The sequence below is a fragment of the Sus scrofa genome, chromosome 1 (genome assembly GCF_000003025.6).
Source record: "Sus scrofa isolate TJ Tabasco breed Duroc chromosome 1, Sscrofa11.1, whole genome shotgun sequence".
NCBI classification, from domain to species: Eukaryota; Metazoa; Chordata; class Mammalia; order Artiodactyla; family Suidae; genus Sus; species Sus scrofa.
The window spans coordinates 180,117,251-180,134,920 of NC_010443.5; the positions used below are offsets into that span (position 1 = coordinate 180,117,251).

Genomic DNA, 17,670 nt, shown 5'->3' on the forward strand with positions numbered 1-17,670 from the left:
TATTTATTTTTATCGAAGTATAGCTGATTTACGAAATTGTGTTAACTTTTTTCTACAGCAAAGTGATTCAGTTACACACACACACACATTCTTTCTTTCTTTCTTTTTTTTTTTTTAGGGCCTCAGGTGCAGCATATGGAAGTTCCCAGACTAGGGGGTCAAACGGGAGCTGCAGCTGCTGGTCTATGTCACAGCCACAACAATGCGGGATCTGAGCTGCATCTGCAACCTACACCACAGCTTATGGCAATGCCGGATCCTTAATCCACTAAGCAGAGCTAGGGATCAAACCTGAATCTTCAGGAATACTAGTGGGGTTCATTTCCACTGAACCACAACAGGAACTCCTATATATATACATATAAATGAGACTCAAGCCACTGCAGTTGGGTTCTTAACCTGCTAAGCCACAGTGGGAACTCCAGTACCCAGGGATTTAAAGTAACATTTTCTGATCTGAAATATATGTATTGTTATTCATATTCTTTTTCATTATTGTTTATCACAGGATACTGAATATAGTTCCTTGTATTACATACAGTAGGACCTTGTTGTTTATCCATCCTATATCACTCTTCCACTATTAATTTTCTCTTAAGTTTAAAATGAGATATTTAATATGCCCATGTTTCTATCAAAAGGGGGAAAATGGACCAGTAATATAAATAACTGCATGTTTTAAGACAAGTAAGAAAAAATGTATTCATTTATGGAAGTCCGTCATTTCTCCCACACCTGCCAGGCCCCTCTAGGTACTGGATATGATATTGCTACCCTAGTGCTCATGCGGTTCTGGACTGACCAGTGTACAGACCACTGTATCTGTGGTCTCTCCTATCCCTCAAGTGTCAAGGATTCTATAGTCTATGTTCTTTGTGGGTAGGATGGGGGATATTTATCCTGTCTGTGCTTTAGAGAAAAACAACAGACCATTTTCTCAAAGGTCATATCCTATTTTCCTTTTAAAAACATTCTTTTAAAAACTAATTTGCTGGAGTTCCCGTAGTGGCTCAGTGGTCAACGCACCCAACTGGTATCCACGAGGAAGCAGGTTCGATCCCTGGCCTCACTCAGTGGGTTAAGGATCTGGTGTTTTGGTGAGCTATGGTGTAGGTCACAGATGCGGCTTGGATCCCGCATTGCTGTGGCTGTGGCATAGGCAGGTGGCTGTGGCATAGGCCTGCAGCTGCAGCTCTGGACCCCTAGCCTGGGAACCTCCATATGCCTCGAGTGTGGCCCTAAAAAGACAAAAATAAATAAATAACAATAAAAACTAATTTGTGGTAAATAACAAAAGAACAGTGATTAAAGTTTAGAATGTGGGAGCTATCTTGATAAAACATTTTTCACGAGCCTTTACAACTTCTGAGCTTGACTCTTGGTCTCAGTTACATAGGTTCCTTTGCAGGAATCTTTTATTGGTTAACATTCACTCAGAATGGAGAAAAGTGATGCCCCTCTCCCTTGTAATAATTAATCCTGGCACTTCCCAAGGATTCCCAGGTCAGCATTATTATAACACTCTCAAGGGCTTGAGACCCAGCAAGGTTTAGAGCTTGCTTACAATAAGAGGTGGAGAAAAAATCAAGGTTCTTCAAATTTACTCTCATTCTTTCTTTTTAGTAGAGAGCCCTGATGAAGGCTCTCTACTAAATCATGCAATTCAATTTACATTGAATTGAGTCAATGGTAGCAGTCCCCAGTTTTGCTTTTGATTCAGAAAGCAAGCTCTAAATTCCTCTTTACCTCATTTAAGGACTTTGGAAGGACAAATTTGGTCCTGATAAAATGACACCAATGAAGAATTAATATTATAAAAGATTACTCCTTCTGAAAAATTATATGTAGATATAGTGCAATTTCAATCAGAACCCCCAAAGTTTTTTGTTTTTTTTTTTACTTAGATAAAATGGCTTTTACATTCATACAGTACTATAACTGCTTTTAAATCATCAAGGAAAAAAAACCAGTTGGGGCAACTTGCTTTATCAGACAGTTACATTTTCAATAAAGCACCTATAATCATCATCATTATCATTATTAGCCCAGCAGACTACAGACAGAGAAATAAACAAACAGAAGCAGTACCGAGTCTAGAATTAAATAAGGGAAATTAACATATGACAAAACTAGTACTTCAATATAGTTGAAAAAATGTACTTTATTTAATAATGATTCTGGGAAAACTGGCTATTCATCAGGAAAATTAGAACCATACCTTATCAATCCATATACAAAAATAAATTTTAGATATATTAAAGCATTTAATATAAAATAAGTACTAGAAAAAATTTAGGAGAAATGTGTAGGACCTTAGCCTGGGGAGAAGGCATCCTAAAAACACTACACGACATCCAGAAGGAAAAAGACAAGATAGATAAGTTTGGCCACATAAAAATAAAATAACATTGGAGTTCACCATCGTGGCACAGTGGAAACGAATCTGACTAGGAACCATGAGGTTGCGGGTTCGATCCCTGGCCTCGTTCAGTGAGTTAAGGATCCGGCGTTGCTATGACCTGTGGTATAGGTCACAGACGTGGCTGGGATCTGGCTTGGTTCTGGCGTAGGCCGGCAGCTGTAGCTCAGATTCAACCTCTAGCCTGGGAACCTCCATATGCTGTGGGTGCAGCCCTAAAAAGCAAAATAAATAAACAAATAAATAAAATAATGTTGGGAAGGTGACAAAAGTTCTGGAGATGAATGGTGGTGATGGCTGCACACTGATGTGAATTCACTTCATGCCACTGAATTGCACACTTCCAAATGATTTAAAGGGTAAATGTTATGTTTATGTATGTTTCACCATAATTAAAAAAATGTCGGTTTGGCAAGAAAACAAAACAAACACATATAAACAGTGTTGAAAGGCAAATATTTGGCAGGGAAATAACTGTTAAAGTTAATGAAAAATACAGAGTTTCAGCCCTTATACTACAAAGAAGCTTTATGTACTATGAAGAAAAATACAACCCAGTGGAAAAAATGGTCAAAAGATATAAACAGGTAACACATACACAGAAAAGGAAATATAAATGATCAAGAGACATGAAAAGATACTCAGTCTCACTAGTAGTAAGAGAAAGGCAAATTAGAACAACTCGATATGACTTTTTCCCTAACATACAGGCAAACATTTCAAAATTGGTAACATCCAGTGCTGCCAAGGGAATAGGGAAATGGATCTTCTCACACGTGACTGATGAAGTACAAAATACTACAACTTTGGGGGAAAGTTATTAGCAATTTTTAACAAAACAGCATACCAAGAAAAAAAACATGGGCAAAAGATCTGAGCAGACACCTCATCAAAGGAGATGTGCAAATGGGAAATAAATATATGAAAAGACGATCAACATCTTTTTTCATTAGAGAACCGCAAATTACAAAAACAATGAGATACCTTCACACACTGATTAGAATGGCTAAATTCTAAAAAAGCTGACACTCCAAATGCTAGTGATGATACTGAAAAACAGGAACTCTCATTCCTTGATGGTGGAAACACAAAATGGGACAGCCACTTTGGAAGATAGTTTGGCAGTTTCTCACAAAGCTAAACACAGTTGTACCATAACATCCAGCAATCACACTCCTAGGTATTTACCCAAATGATCTGAAAACTTATATTTGCCCTAAAACCTGAACACAAATGTTTGTAACAGCTTTATTTATAACTGCCAAAAACTGGAAGCAAACAAATTGTCTTCCTATAGGTTAGCGGATAAACAAATTGCCTTACATCCATAAAATGGAATATCACTTACTGATAAAAAAGTCATTAAGCTATCAAGCCATGAAGACATGTATGAAACAAATGTACACTGTAGGCAAAAGAAGCCAGTCTGAAAAGACTAAACACCATATGATTCCAATTATATAACATCTTGGGAAAGGCACATCTATGGAGACAGTAAAAATATCAGTGGGTGCCGGGAGTTCAAAGGATAAGTGGGAGAGCTGAATAGGTAAACAGGATTTTTTAGGGCAGTGACACTATTCTGTGTGATACCATAATGGGGATAATGCATACTGACATTATGCATTCGTCAAAACACACAGAACTTTACAGCACAGAGAGTGTACCTAATGTATGCAAATTAAAAAAATTATTTAGGAGGTGAGGAAATGTGGAGTGTGACAAAACAATCTAACAGTATTACAAATGAAACCACCCCCACTGAAGTGGGGGCTAGTGCTGGCCTAAGTATGTCTGGAAATTATGGGTAGAGGCTATAAGACTAAGATCAAAAGGAACTACACATTAGCACTGTCCTCTCGTTGATAAGGTTGTTTCCCATGGGAGTAGGAATGAACGATCCTAATAATGCTGTAAATGCATCCTAAAATTGAACAATGAAGTAAATCAATGCTGGACAATGGGAGCCAGGTTCTCCCTGTTAGGATGGGAGTTGAGAGCTAAGCAAGGAGAGGAGGCTAGTAGACTCCATGATCTAACCTGGAGATTAGAGTTGGAGGCATCAGTATGAAGTCATGGTTATTTTAATACAGATAGAGAAGGTCACATAGAGGAATAATTAAATCTAAGTGTGCATGCACAGGTCAGTGTGCACACACACACACACATTACCTTGCTCTGTCAGTTACCCCAGAGCTCACTCCAGCAGCAACAATTACACCTAGTGCTCGATCTTGGTTTCTGATACCATTCCAATAAAAGGAACCAGGGTTCCTTAAAGAAAATGAATGATTCCAGATAGGGTGGGGAAATATAAGATGAGGCTGGTGCATCCTGTAGTACCAGAAGGGAACGTGCTAAAACAAATCCAAAAATAAACCTTATGCTGATGGGAGTATGTCAAAGGAACACAAATATCCATGAGTCAATACTGATATGAATGAATGAATGAATGAATAGGGGAGAATAAATAAATCTATGTAAGAAAATTACAAATAATTTATGTAAATACTCTGCCTTCAAAGAGGGGAGCCTAGGTCCCCACTCCTTAAAGCATGGGCTGCACATGGTGACTTTCTTCTAGAAGGGTACAGTGTGGAGAAGCAGAGTAAGACTAACCTTAAAGTGAGAAAACTGACAAACAGGTGATTCTCAACCAGGTGTTTAAGGCTAACATCAATACTTATAGTATGTAGACTGGATGTGATGTGGTCTTCCTCCCCCCAGACCCATAACTCGAGTCCAACCATGAGAAAAACACCAGACAAATTCCAACAGTGGGCATCCTACAAAATACCAGACCAGTGCTGCTCCAAATTGTCATGGCCATCAAAAACAGCAAAACTCTGAAACTGTCAGGGCCAAGAGAAGCCTAGGGACACATGACAACTAAATGTAATGCAGCGTCCTAGACAGGATCCTGAAACAGAAAAAAAGGATGTTAGATACAAACGAAGGAAATGTGAATAAAGTATGGGTTTCAATTAATGATAATGTTATCAGCAGTGGTTTGTTAATTCTAACAAAGGTACCATACAAATAATGTAAGATGTTAACAACACGGAAACTGGGTGCAGGCTATAAGGCAACTTTCTGTATGACCTCAATTTTTCTGTAAATGTAAAACAGTTCTAAAAAGTAAAGTCTGTTGAAATACACACATACACACACATTTACCCATCAAACCACTTCTGGGACTATAACTTAAATAAATAAAAGCATCACTGCATAAAGATATATGTATAAGGATATTTATTTATTTATTTATTTTTAGGGCTTTACTCACAGCATATGGGGGTTTCCAGTTTAGGGGTCAAACTGGAGCTACAGCTGCCAGCCTACACCATAGCTCACAGCGATGCTGGATCCTTAACCCACTGAGCAAGGCCAGAGATCAAACCCAAATCCAAATCCTCAGGGATACTAATTGGATTCATTTCTGCTGCACCACAACACAAGAACTCCCTGTATAAGGATATTTATTGCAGCATTGTTTATGGTGGAAACAAAACACTGGAGACAGCACAAACATTTTTGATCTTTTTTTTTTTTTTTTGTCTTTTTTAGGGCTGCACAGGCAGCGTATGGAGGTTCCCGGGCTAAGGGTCCAATCAGAGTTGTAGCCGCCAGCCTACACCACAGCCACAGCAACGCAGGATCCGAGCTGAGTCTAAGATCCACACCACAGCTCATGGCAACGCTGGATCCCTAACCCACTGGGTGAGGTCAGGGATCGAACCTGAGTCCTCATGGATGCTAGTTGGGTTTACTAACCACTGAGCCATGACGGGAACTCTGCACAATATCTTTTGATAGAGGAAGATGGGTAATTTAATTGTGGTACATTTAAAGTATAAAATATTCAGTACTATGAAGCTATTTAAAATAATAAAATTTGAGTTCCCTGGTGGCCTAGGGGTCAAGGATTTGGCATTGTCACTGCTGTGGCACGGGTTCATTCCTTGCCCTGGGAACTTCCACATGCTATAGGCACAGCAAAAAATAAATAAAAGTATGAAATCAACAGAAGTCTATCTAACAATGATGTATTGCTGTTGTTTAGCATTCTGTATCTTTGGCTTTCTGCCCAGAGCTCTGGCATGATGGGGTGTGGGATGTTGGTGGGACAACTCTAAGCTACAGGAGTTAACCAATGGGGGGCAATCCTGGGGCTCCTTAGAGATACCTGGCAGGATAAGACCCTGTGGTCCCTTGCAGTGGCTCTTTGTCCTCCCCTATCTCCCTCTCCTGTCCTCTACCCCCGCTCCCTGGCATCACTTACCCAAATAAACCACTGACATGTAATCCTTCATCTGGTGATAAGCAGGGCAAGAGGAAGCTGGGGCAGCTGCAGCAACATAACCACTGAGACTTTCATCAAGGCTGCTTTAAAAAAATTTTTTTTAGATTATTATTTTAAAAAATTTTTATACTTATTTTTGCTTTTTAGGGCTGCCCCTGTGGCATACAGAAGTTCCCAGGCTAGGGGTCGAATTGGAGCTGTAGCTACCGACCTACACCACAGCCACAGCCACACCAGATCCAAGCCACATCTGCAATCTACACCACAGCTCACGGCAACACCGGATCCTTAACCCACTGGTCAGGGATTGAACCCGCGTCCTCATGGATACTAGCTGAGTTCATTACCACTGAGCTATGACAGGAATTCGCATCAGGGCTGCTTTTGAATGAGATTCAGGTTTGGCTTACACAACGGCAGTGGCACATGAGTGGTGCAGGGCAGTGGTGACTTCAGGGATTACTGAAGGAGCAGCCTTTTGTTAACACCTTTATGCTGCTGGAAAAAGAAGACAGAAAAATGACAGGTTTGAGGTAGGCCACTAGTCAAATGCAGGAATCAGGAAGCTCCTATGGCTGTTGTTTTTTTGGGGGTGGGGGGGCACACCTGTGGCATGCTGAAGTTCCTAGGCCAGGGACTGAACCTGTGCTACAACAGTAACCAGAGCCATAGCAGTGACAATGTCAGATCCTATGGCAGTATTTAAATAGACCTTTCTTTCCTCAGACACAGGGAGATGGTGCTAAAACCAGGCTCAGGACCTTTACAATGGCAGAGATACAAAGGAGACAACATATAGCCTCAACAGGTTTTTTACATCAATGTCAAGGCTCTGGGGAGAAAAGAGAGGGACCTTCAGATCTGGAATAGGGACATTTAAGATGAGCCTGAGAATCATAAACTTTCAAATTTCCCTGAAACCCTCTGGGCGGGAAGAGGCGACTTCTACCCTTCTGCCAAATGAGAAACACTTCCTCTCACATAGAGACCTTGAAGATGCTTCACTAAGATAAACGTCTCTTTAGCAAGGTGACATGAGTCCTCCTTAGATTCCATCCCTATTTACCCCCAGAATGCACAGACCTCTAACTAGGATGAGGCTGTAACAGGTTCTTAACCCACTAAGCCACAGTGGGAACTCTCTCAATATTTTTATTAAAAGAAAATCCTCGGAGTTCCCATTGTGGCTCAGCAGGTTAGGAACCTGATTAATGTCCATGAAGATGTGGGTTCAATCTCTGGCCTCACTCAGTGGGTTAAGGATCCAGCATTGCCACAAGCTGCAGTGTAGCTCAAAGATGTAGCTTGGATCTAACATTGCTGTGGCTCTGGCGTAGTCTGGTAGCTGTAGCTCGGATTTGACCCCTAGCCTGGGAACCTCCAAATGCCATGAGAACGGCTCTAAAAAAAAAAAAAAAAAAAAAGGGAAAAGCAATCCATATATAAGTAGATTCAAACTCATACAATGAATTCACAGTTCAAACCCGTGTTGGTCAAGAGTCCACTGTCTTAAATGTAAAAAGGAAATTATAGAATAGTATATACAATGTGATACCATTTACATTTGTTTTTTATTTTTATTTTTTTATTTTATTTTTATTTTTTATTTTTTTGTCTTTTTTTGCTATTTCTTGGGCCGCTCCCGCGGCATATGGAGGTTCCCAGGCTAGGGGTCCAATCGGAGCTGTAGCCACCTGCCTACACCAGAGCCACAGCAACGCAGGATCCGAGCCGCGTCTGCGACCTACACCACAGCTCACCGCAACGCCGGAACGCCGGATCGTTAACCCACTGAGCAAGGGCAGGGACCGAACCCGCAACCTCATGGTTCCTAGTCAGATTCATTAACCACTGCACCACGACGGGAACTCCACATTTGTTTTTTAAAACAGATTACATGTCTTTGTAAAAGCAGGGAAACCATCTAGAATGATAACACAAGAGACTGGTTGTTTGGGGGGTGAGAATGGAGAGCGAGGAGTGAGACAGATTTCCTTTTCACTTTACATTCTTCTGTACCTTCTGTTTTGTCTTCTTACATGAGCATATGTTACTTTACCATGGTCTTAGATGATTTGCATTAAGTCTCTTCACTATGTTGTAAAACCAAGATAAATATTGAAGTTAGTTTCAGAGAGCTAGTTAATACATCAGCTTTGTGGGCGGAAAAGCTATTTTCATGATTAAAAAAGCTATTTAACCATGAATTGTTCTCCAGCCCAGAGGAAAATATCCTGTACCCCTCAATGGTGAGGCATTCCTCTTTAACCCTCTCTTTTGGGAACATTAAGCTGCCCTGATCCCACATTTCCTCCAAATGTCAAGAACCCCACAGTAGACACTCTGACTAGTGGCTTAGTTTTGGCATTGCTACAAGAGGGCAGGAGGATTGAAAAAGCTGGAATCACAGGTGGGGAGGTGGAGAGGCAAAGTTAAGTTTATTTTAGGTCTGCTATAGACAACCTGGATGGAATGGAATGTGCCAGGCTAGTCCTCTGCCCAAAGACTGGGGCTGAGGTCTCCTGGATTCCTCTGGAGACCCAGCACAGGCTGAGGATGGGCATAGCAGAGACTCAAGCTGTTTTACTGACTCATAAAGTATATGAAAAGGACTAGGAAAGAAGCAGTAGCACAAACGCAATCAAAATGAGGATTAACAATGACACAGCCAAAAATTCATGCAGCAATGTACTGAGAATCATAGAATGAGTTATTGGTTTGGTTTTTAGGTACAGGTGATGGCGTCAATTGGTTTAGAAACTCACCTTTCATTATTCTAAAAAAAGAGCAATGAAGTTAAAAGATATTCAACCAGGCAACTCTATCCCAAAGCATTTTCACCATGGTGCATTTAAAGTTAATAAGTAATAAAGAAGATAAATAATTACCAAGAAAATATGCCTGTTGAAAGCAAATTTGAGGCCTGAAACATCAATCCTGCCAAATAAAAAGGTGAATTAAGACACTTAAAAAATTTCAAGTGAAAGACACACGCCTGGCCCATTAAAAATTTTTTTATCATTCCATATAGAAAATACTACTTTTTAGTGTAGTTTGAATGTTTGATAATACCTATATGTGACATAGTTGTCTACCTGTAAATTTTTTGCTGGAAATAATAAGTGGTAAAAAAGCAATACTGTAATTATATTTCTTATTAATGTGCATTATAAAATCACTTATTTGGCCCCCTCCTGCTCTATGATATTTTACTTTCTTGCGTAAGGTGTGTGGCTGGATGTGTGTGAGAACATTTGGGCACTGACAGATGGTGGTATGTGCTTAATCTCCTGGCAAACTTGGTATCTTTAAAGGTAACGAGCCAGCTTGTTGACTTCTGCTTCTTTTGTTCTTAAAGTGTGCATGGCAGCTTTATTACTTAGGAGTTCCCTACACAGCAGGAACACAATCTTTCTACACAAACATACTGTGAGCTAAGCCAAAAAAACTTCTAATATACAAACAAAACAGTCTGTTACTATTTGCAGTTAGCATGTCATCTTGCAAAAATAAAATCAAACAGGTCTCCACTTGTTGAACAAATAGGGAGAGGGGATGATAAGGGGGTTTGTTTGGTTTCTATCAGTGTGGGCAAGGGAATGCTTGGCTTTTTCCTCCATACTACTGACCACCAGTTTCCATAAACGCCCAACCTCTATATACATGAGCAATGAACATCCAGGGATCAGATCTGCCCGTCTCTAGTGAGAACACCTGCATATGGTGAAAGCTGTACAATTCAAGGTCCCCAAAGTGAGCCTGCAGGACAAATGGTGTTTGCAAATATGCTTTGTTTGACCTGAATGGTGTTTAAGATTTTTTAAATTACTTGTCAACATTTTAAAGTTAGATTTTATTCTTACTAAAAGAGGAGTTTCCATTGTGGCCTAATGGTAACACACCCGACTAGTATCCATAAAGATGTGGGTTCAATCCCTAGCCCCACTCAGAGGGTTAAGGATTCAGTGTTCCATGAGCTGAGGCGTAGGTCACAGATGTGGCTCAGATCCTGTGTTGCTGAAGCTGTGGTGTAGGCCGGCAGTTGTAGATCTGATTCAACTCCTAGCCTGGGAACTGCCATATGCTGCAGATGTGGCCCTAAAAAAAAAGGGGGGGGGAACCGGGGCTCCTAGGAGAAATGGCTGATTCCAGAGCTGGGGCTAGATGAGAGGCATTTCACTTTGCTCCCACCGTAAAGAAGTACTTAAGGAATGGAGCACATCTGTTAGATAAAGGGGCTCAGTCCAAGGAGATAATCTGAGAAGCAAAAAGACTGACAGTGATGGTTTGTAATATGTTGAATTTTTTAAAAATCCAGAATTCACAGTGATACTAAAAAGTGTATGGATAGGGGGTGGGGTGGGTGAAAAAAGCTCTTCTTTTACAGAAAAATTATAACTAATGATGGTAGAAGGAACTGTTAAAAATCACCATTTTACAATATCTCTTATTGATTTAGGCAGGGATCATTGGGTGACAGTTGTTGGGAAACAAGGCAGTCACACTGTTTCCAAGTGTCACCCCACAGACTGCTTATTAATTATTAAAGGGAAAATGCTTCTTTACAAGTGAGAAATCTGAAAGACCCATCTTAACCAAGAGATTAAAACTGAGAGCACCAATTATGGGACAAACCAATGTCACATACTTCAAGATGAGAACTAGTGTGATGGACAGAGCCTCACTCATGTACATTCTTGCTAAAAACATTTACCTTGTATCGAATCATGAGACAGTCAGACCTCTGTTGAGTCATATTCTGCACAACAGTTGAACTGCACTCTTTTAAAATGCCAATACCATGAAAGACTGAAAAAAGAATTTGAGTAAAAGAACTGAAGAAACAAGGCAATTAAATGCAGTGTATGCTTACTGATAAGCTCCTGGATTAAAATATACATATATGAAATTTTACACAAAATTCTGATCTCTGGCTTTAAAAAAAAGACTCTGAAAAGTCTAGCTCCTGGGCTTAGAGTTTGTGAGCTGGGCAGTGGCCACCTAGTTTCCACAAGGCAGAGTCTCCATCGTGCTTTGGATTCAGCCTTCTTCACTCATTTATGTTACCAGTGTGCTTCCCCACAGACATCTGAGTTTGTAATCCCATATAAACCATAACAGAAAATGCTGAACAATTTTCAGAAACATGTTACTTAATATTGGGAAAATATTTCTTCAACAAATACTGGGGGAGCAAAAGCCTTTAGAATTTATTAAAACTAGATTAGATTTCATAAACGATATTAGATCTAATGCAGGGAGCACTGACGTGGTACTCTGCTAGCGTTCCGTGGAAAGCAGCCCTGGCACAAGAGCACGTGGGATGAAACATGGAATAAATGCTTTGAAAAGCAGGGAACCTTGACAGTCCTCTCACTGCAGCATGTTACCCTCACCAGGAAGGTAATCTACGCAGCAGTGTCTCTGGTCTGATATTTTACAACAGAAGAGACCAAGTGAAGCACTTCAGCTCCAGCAGCTCCCCTTGGTACCAGGACCCCACCTTTCTGCCTTGCCAACTCTGCCTTTGCTACTGCTCTTTTAGACCCTGTACTTTCCTGCCCTGGCATCCTTAAGGCTGCGTGACCACGGTCAGGTGTTTGTCCTAGGAGCACTCTGCTCCCCTTAGCAGTAAGTCAGCAAAGCAATGACAAACAGACATAAATCATGGCGATAAGGTGGGCTGGGTTCCAAGGAGGCACTGGAGCTTGCCCAAGGTCGCCCAACAGCTTCAAGCCAGCTTAGAAACTATAACTGCTAACTGTGGCTCCTGTCCCTGTGCAGTCACACAGCCCACAGGCTCACTGGAACTTATTGAAAGTGAGGAGACAGTAGGAGAAAAGGGAATGCTCTGAATATTCTGTAGGTTGTTACTGTTCATAATTAATTACAGTCAAGTGAGAACATGTTTCTGGCGTGTAATAACACTTAGCATCCTCTCCTCCCCACACCCCAATGGCCCTTTCTTTCATACTTGTCACCCAAAGGAGTCTTTTCACACAGTTTTTCCTTGTCATCTCCCAATGAAATTTTAATTCCACAAATACACTGTAGAGCTATATACGGACTGTTGCATATCTGTGATTTATACAACAGAAATGCTAGAACCCCCTACCCCTGCCCCAAATCCCAAGAACCAATTTTCATCCTCTTGCAGGAGACACTGTTCTCATGAATAACAAATGAACTTTATTGTCTTTATCATAATGCCTATAGTAAAGTTTTAAATGGACATTTCCCCCCATGCTTATCCTCACCTTTATTGGTAGCAATTCATAATTTTGTGTTTGCTAAAATAATCTATAGGGTTAAGGAAAAAGAAATGGAAAAAACTGACATTCTAGCAAGATAAAAGCTAAGTCTCAGAGCTAAGGCCTGCTGAAGGCAAAGGCAGGCTAAGTTCTGAGGTCCAGTCATTGGGAGGCTTAAGAGTACAGTGTCTGTGGAGATCCCTGGTGGCTCAGTGAGTTAAGGATTCAGCGTTGTCACTGCTGTGGCTCTGCTTACTGATGTGGCATGGGTTGGATCTCTGGCCCAGGAACTTCTACAGGCTGTGGGTGTGGCCAAAAAAAAAATATATGGTGTTTGGTTAAATATGATGTCTCTGATGTGTGGAAGCACCATAGCATGGATATGGGGACAGACAGAACTGTGTCTGCACCCCAGAATACAAACCAGAAGGCCATGACAAATCATCAACCATCCTAAATCCATCAGAAAAATGGGATAACAATACCTACCTTCTAAGGTGGTTTGTGTAGTTTGTGCGTTCTAGGCAATGATTTTGGCACTTCACTCAAGACCCACTGAGTCACCAAATGGCAATATGATTCCTTCTCCTTAGTACTGCTCATGATTTTCTCATCTTCTGGACGGAGGGGAGTCACAAACCTTGACTGATGTAGGTCTGATGTCCTCTGAGGCTGCTGCACCATTGACCATACTACCAACATCTGCCCAGGAACCACCTAGCTGCTGGTAGTAATTCTCTGATTCTACCATTTGCTTTCCAAAGAGAGATCTAACAGCATAGGGAACTTAGTCAAACAATTAATATGTGTTGATTGGCTTGTGTTTATTTTGAACCACACAGTTCTTTTCTTGATGGACACATAGATATTCCTCAGGGCACTGGTGTAAGTTCAAGGACAACCATCTGCTTTAGGCAAAACAGTGCCCACTTTCCAACACAGGTCTGTGAGGCCAGACTTATTTATTTATTTATTTATTTATTTATTTATTTATTTTTTGGTCTTTCTAGGGCCGCACCCTCACCATATGGAGGTTCCCAGACTAGGGGTGGAATCAGGAACTGCAATCACCAGCCTACGCCACAGCTAGAGCAACTCGGGATCCAAGCTGCATTTTCAACCTATACCACAGCTCACAGCAATGCCAGATCCTTTAAATCACTGAAGATGGCCAGGGATCAAACCTGCATCCTCATGGATACCAGTTATAGTCACTTCTGCTGAGCCAAGATGGGAACTCCTGATTTTTTTTTTTTTTTTTTTTTTTTTTTTTTGTCTTTTTGTCTTTTTGTATCTTTAGGCTTCACCTGCAGCAGATGGAGGTTCCCAGGCTAGGGGCAGAATCAGAGCTGTTGCTGCTGGCCTACGATAGAGGATCTCGCAGCCAGATCCGAGCTGCGTCTGTGACCTACACCACAGCTCACGGCAACACCAGATCCTTAAATCACGGAGCTAGGCCAGGGATCTAACCCACAACCTCATGGTTCCTAGTTGGATCTGTTTCCGCTGTGCCACGATGGGAACTCCTGGACTTCTTGATTTAAGGTGATTTCCTTTCAGGGACTTTTGTCTCTTTCTACAACCTGGCTTCTGCCATGATCATCCTATCTCCTATCCAAAATAACTTTAGGAGTTCCATCACGGCTCAGTGGTTAACGAACCCAACAAACATCCTTGAGGACTCAGGTGTGATCCTTGGCCTTGCTCACTGGGTTAAGGATCTGGTGTTGCCATGAGCTGTGGTGTAGGTCACAAATGCAGCTTTCTTGGATCCCGCATTGCTGTGGCTGTGGCATAGGCAGGCAGCTGCAGCGCCAATTCAACCCCTAGCCTGGGAACTTCCATGTGCTATGGGTATGGCCCTAGAAAGACAAAAAAAAAAAAAAAAAAAAAAAAGCAGAAAAAAACAAAAAACTTTACATGCTTGAACCCTAGTTATGAGAAATGCGTTGACTTTTTCCCTAAAGGGTTCAAGAGTCATATGAAAATCAGATGTCATACAGCCTGGTGAAAGAAGTTCTACACCAATAGATTTAAGATCACATAAAGATTAAGGACAGTGTATGAAAAGAACCTAACAACATTCCAAATAAAAGAAGAGGGGAGAGACGGGATTAAGATGGTGGAACCTGAGCTCAACTTCTTCCATAAAAACAACAAAATTACAACCAAATGCTGAACAACCTTCAAACAAATGGAGTCGAAACTTTCAAAAAGATAACCTACTCCAGAAGACAAAGAGGACACCACATCAACAGGTAGGAGGGGTGATTACATGATATAAACAACCCCATACCTCCAGGGTGGGAAGCCCCACAGACTGTAACTATCACAGAGACTCACCTACAGGAGTGAGAGTTCTGAGCCCCATGTCAAGTCCCCATGCCTGGGGATCTGGCACTGGGAGAAAGAGCCCCTGGAGCATCTGGCATTGAAGGCCAGTGAGGCTTGTGCGCAGGAGCTCCACGGGACTGAGGGAAATGGAGATCCCCATTCTTGAAAGGTCCACACAGACTTTCACATGCACTTGGTCCCAGGGCAAAGCAAAGTCTCCATAGGAATCTGGGTCGGACCTGACTGCAGTTCTTGGTGGATCTCCAGGGAAAATGGGGTGAATGTGGCTTGTTGTAGGGAAAGGATATTGGTGGTAAAACCCTTGGGAATAATCATCGGCGTGCATTTCTCTGCAGGTGGCCATTTTGGGAAAATCTGGCCCCACCCACCAGCACTTAGAAGCGCTAGGCCAAACAACAATTCAGGGGGACCAGAGCCCCACCCATCAGTAAACAGGCTGCCCAAAGACCTCCCAGGCACAAAGCAGCCTCTATTCTCACCCAGAGACAAAGTCCCACCCACCAGAGGGATTAGAATCAGCTCCACCTACCAGTGGGCAGGCATCAGTCCCTCCCATCAGGAAGCCCACAGCAAGCCCCTGTACAAACTTCAGCTGCAAGGGGGGCAGGCATCAGAAATAAGAAAGGCTACAACACCATTGTCTACAAAAAGGTCACCACACCAAAAACCTATAAAAATGAAAAGACAGAGAACTATAGCTCAGATAAGGGAGAAAGAAAAAACCCCAGAAAATCAGCTAAGTGCTCAGGAGAGTCTCAGCCTCCAGGAAAAAGACTTTAGACTATTGATGCTGAGGATGATGCAAGACATTGGAAATAAACTAGAGGCAAAGATGGATAGTTTACAGGAAACACTGAGCAAAGAAATACAAGATATAAAACTTAAACAAGAAGAGATGCAAAATACAATAACTGAAGTAAAAAATTCATCCAACAGCAACAACAGCAGAATACAGGAGGCAGAAGAGTGAATAAGTAAGGTGGAGAACAGATTAGTAGAAATTACAGATGTGGAACAGAAAAGAGAGAAAAGATAGAAAACAAATAAAGAGAGTCTCAGAGAACTCTGGGACAACATTAAACACACAAACATCCATATTATAGGGGTGCCAGAAGGAGAAGAGAAAGGGACAGAAAAAATATTCCAAGAGACAATATCCAAAAACGTCCCTAACATGCGAAAGGAACCACTCACTCAAATCCAGGAAGTGCAATGAGTACCATATAAAATAAACCCAAGGAGGAATACCCCAAGATACATATTAATCAAACTGACCAAAATTAAAGACAAAGAGAAAATCTTGAAAGCAGCTAGGGAAAAGAAATAAATAACATACAAGGGAACCCCAATAAGGTTATTGGCATATTTCTCAGCAGAAACTCTGCAGGCCAGAAGGGAGTGGCATGATATACTTAACACGATGAAAGGTAAAAATCTCCAACCAAGATTACTTTACCCAGCAAGGCTCTCATTCAGATTTGAAGGAGAAATCAAAACCTTCACAGATAAGCAAAAGCTGAGAGAATTCAGCAACACTAAACCAGCCTTACAACAAATACTAAAGGAATTCCTCTAGGCAGAAAAGAAAAGACAGCAACAGGAAACAAAAATACCGCAAATGACAAGGCTCACCAATAAAGGTATATATACAGTAGAGATACAAAATCATCCATGCACAATCATGCCACCAAAATCAGAAATTGTGAGAAGAGGAGGGTACAAATGCAGGACATTGGAGATGCATTTGCAATTAAGAGAACAACAACTTAAAACAATCTTATATATATATGGGCTCTTATATCAAAACTTTAGAATAACTGCAAACCAAAAATCTACAATTGATACACAAACAAATAAGAAAAATCAACTCAAATACACCACTAAAGATAGTCATAAAACCACAAGAGGAGAGATCAAGAGAAGGCAAGAAATAAGAGCAACAACAACAACAAATCCAAAGTAATTAATACATGGCAATAAGAATATACATATCAACAATTACCTTAAATGTTAATGGATTAAACCCCCAAACCAAAAGACAGAGACTGGCTAAATGGATACAAAAACAAGACCCATATATATGCTGTCTTCAAAAGACCCACTTCACTTCTAGGGACACATACAAATGGAAGGGGAGAGGATGGAAGAAAATGGTCCATGAAAATGGGAATCAAAAGAAAGCTGGAGTAGCAATATTCATATCGGACAAAATAGACTTTAAAATGAAGACTATTTTAAGAGACAAGGAAGGACACTAAATAATGATCCAAGGACCAATCCAAGAAGATTTTAAATATCTACATACCCAACGTAGGTTCACTACAATATATAAGACAGCTGCT

At 41.0% G+C, this 17,670-nt stretch overlaps 1 protein-coding gene across 7 annotated transcripts in view; it reads right to left on the bottom strand.

Moving 5' to 3' along the window:
- The window catches only part of CDKL1 (cyclin dependent kinase like 1), a 64,467-nt gene that overhangs the window by 35,866 nt on the left and 10,931 nt on the right, over positions 1-17,670 (bottom strand). The window contains exon 2 of one of the 7 annotated variants that reach the window (XM_021101482.1): positions 11,437-11,531. The exons of the other annotated variants lie outside the window; for them this stretch is intronic. Coding sequence (XP_020957141.1) covers positions 11,437-11,478 — 42 coding nt within the window. The 5' untranslated portion in view covers positions 11,479-11,531. The remainder of the gene's footprint in view (positions 1-11,436; positions 11,532-17,670) is intronic. 7 annotated transcript variants of the gene reach the window in all.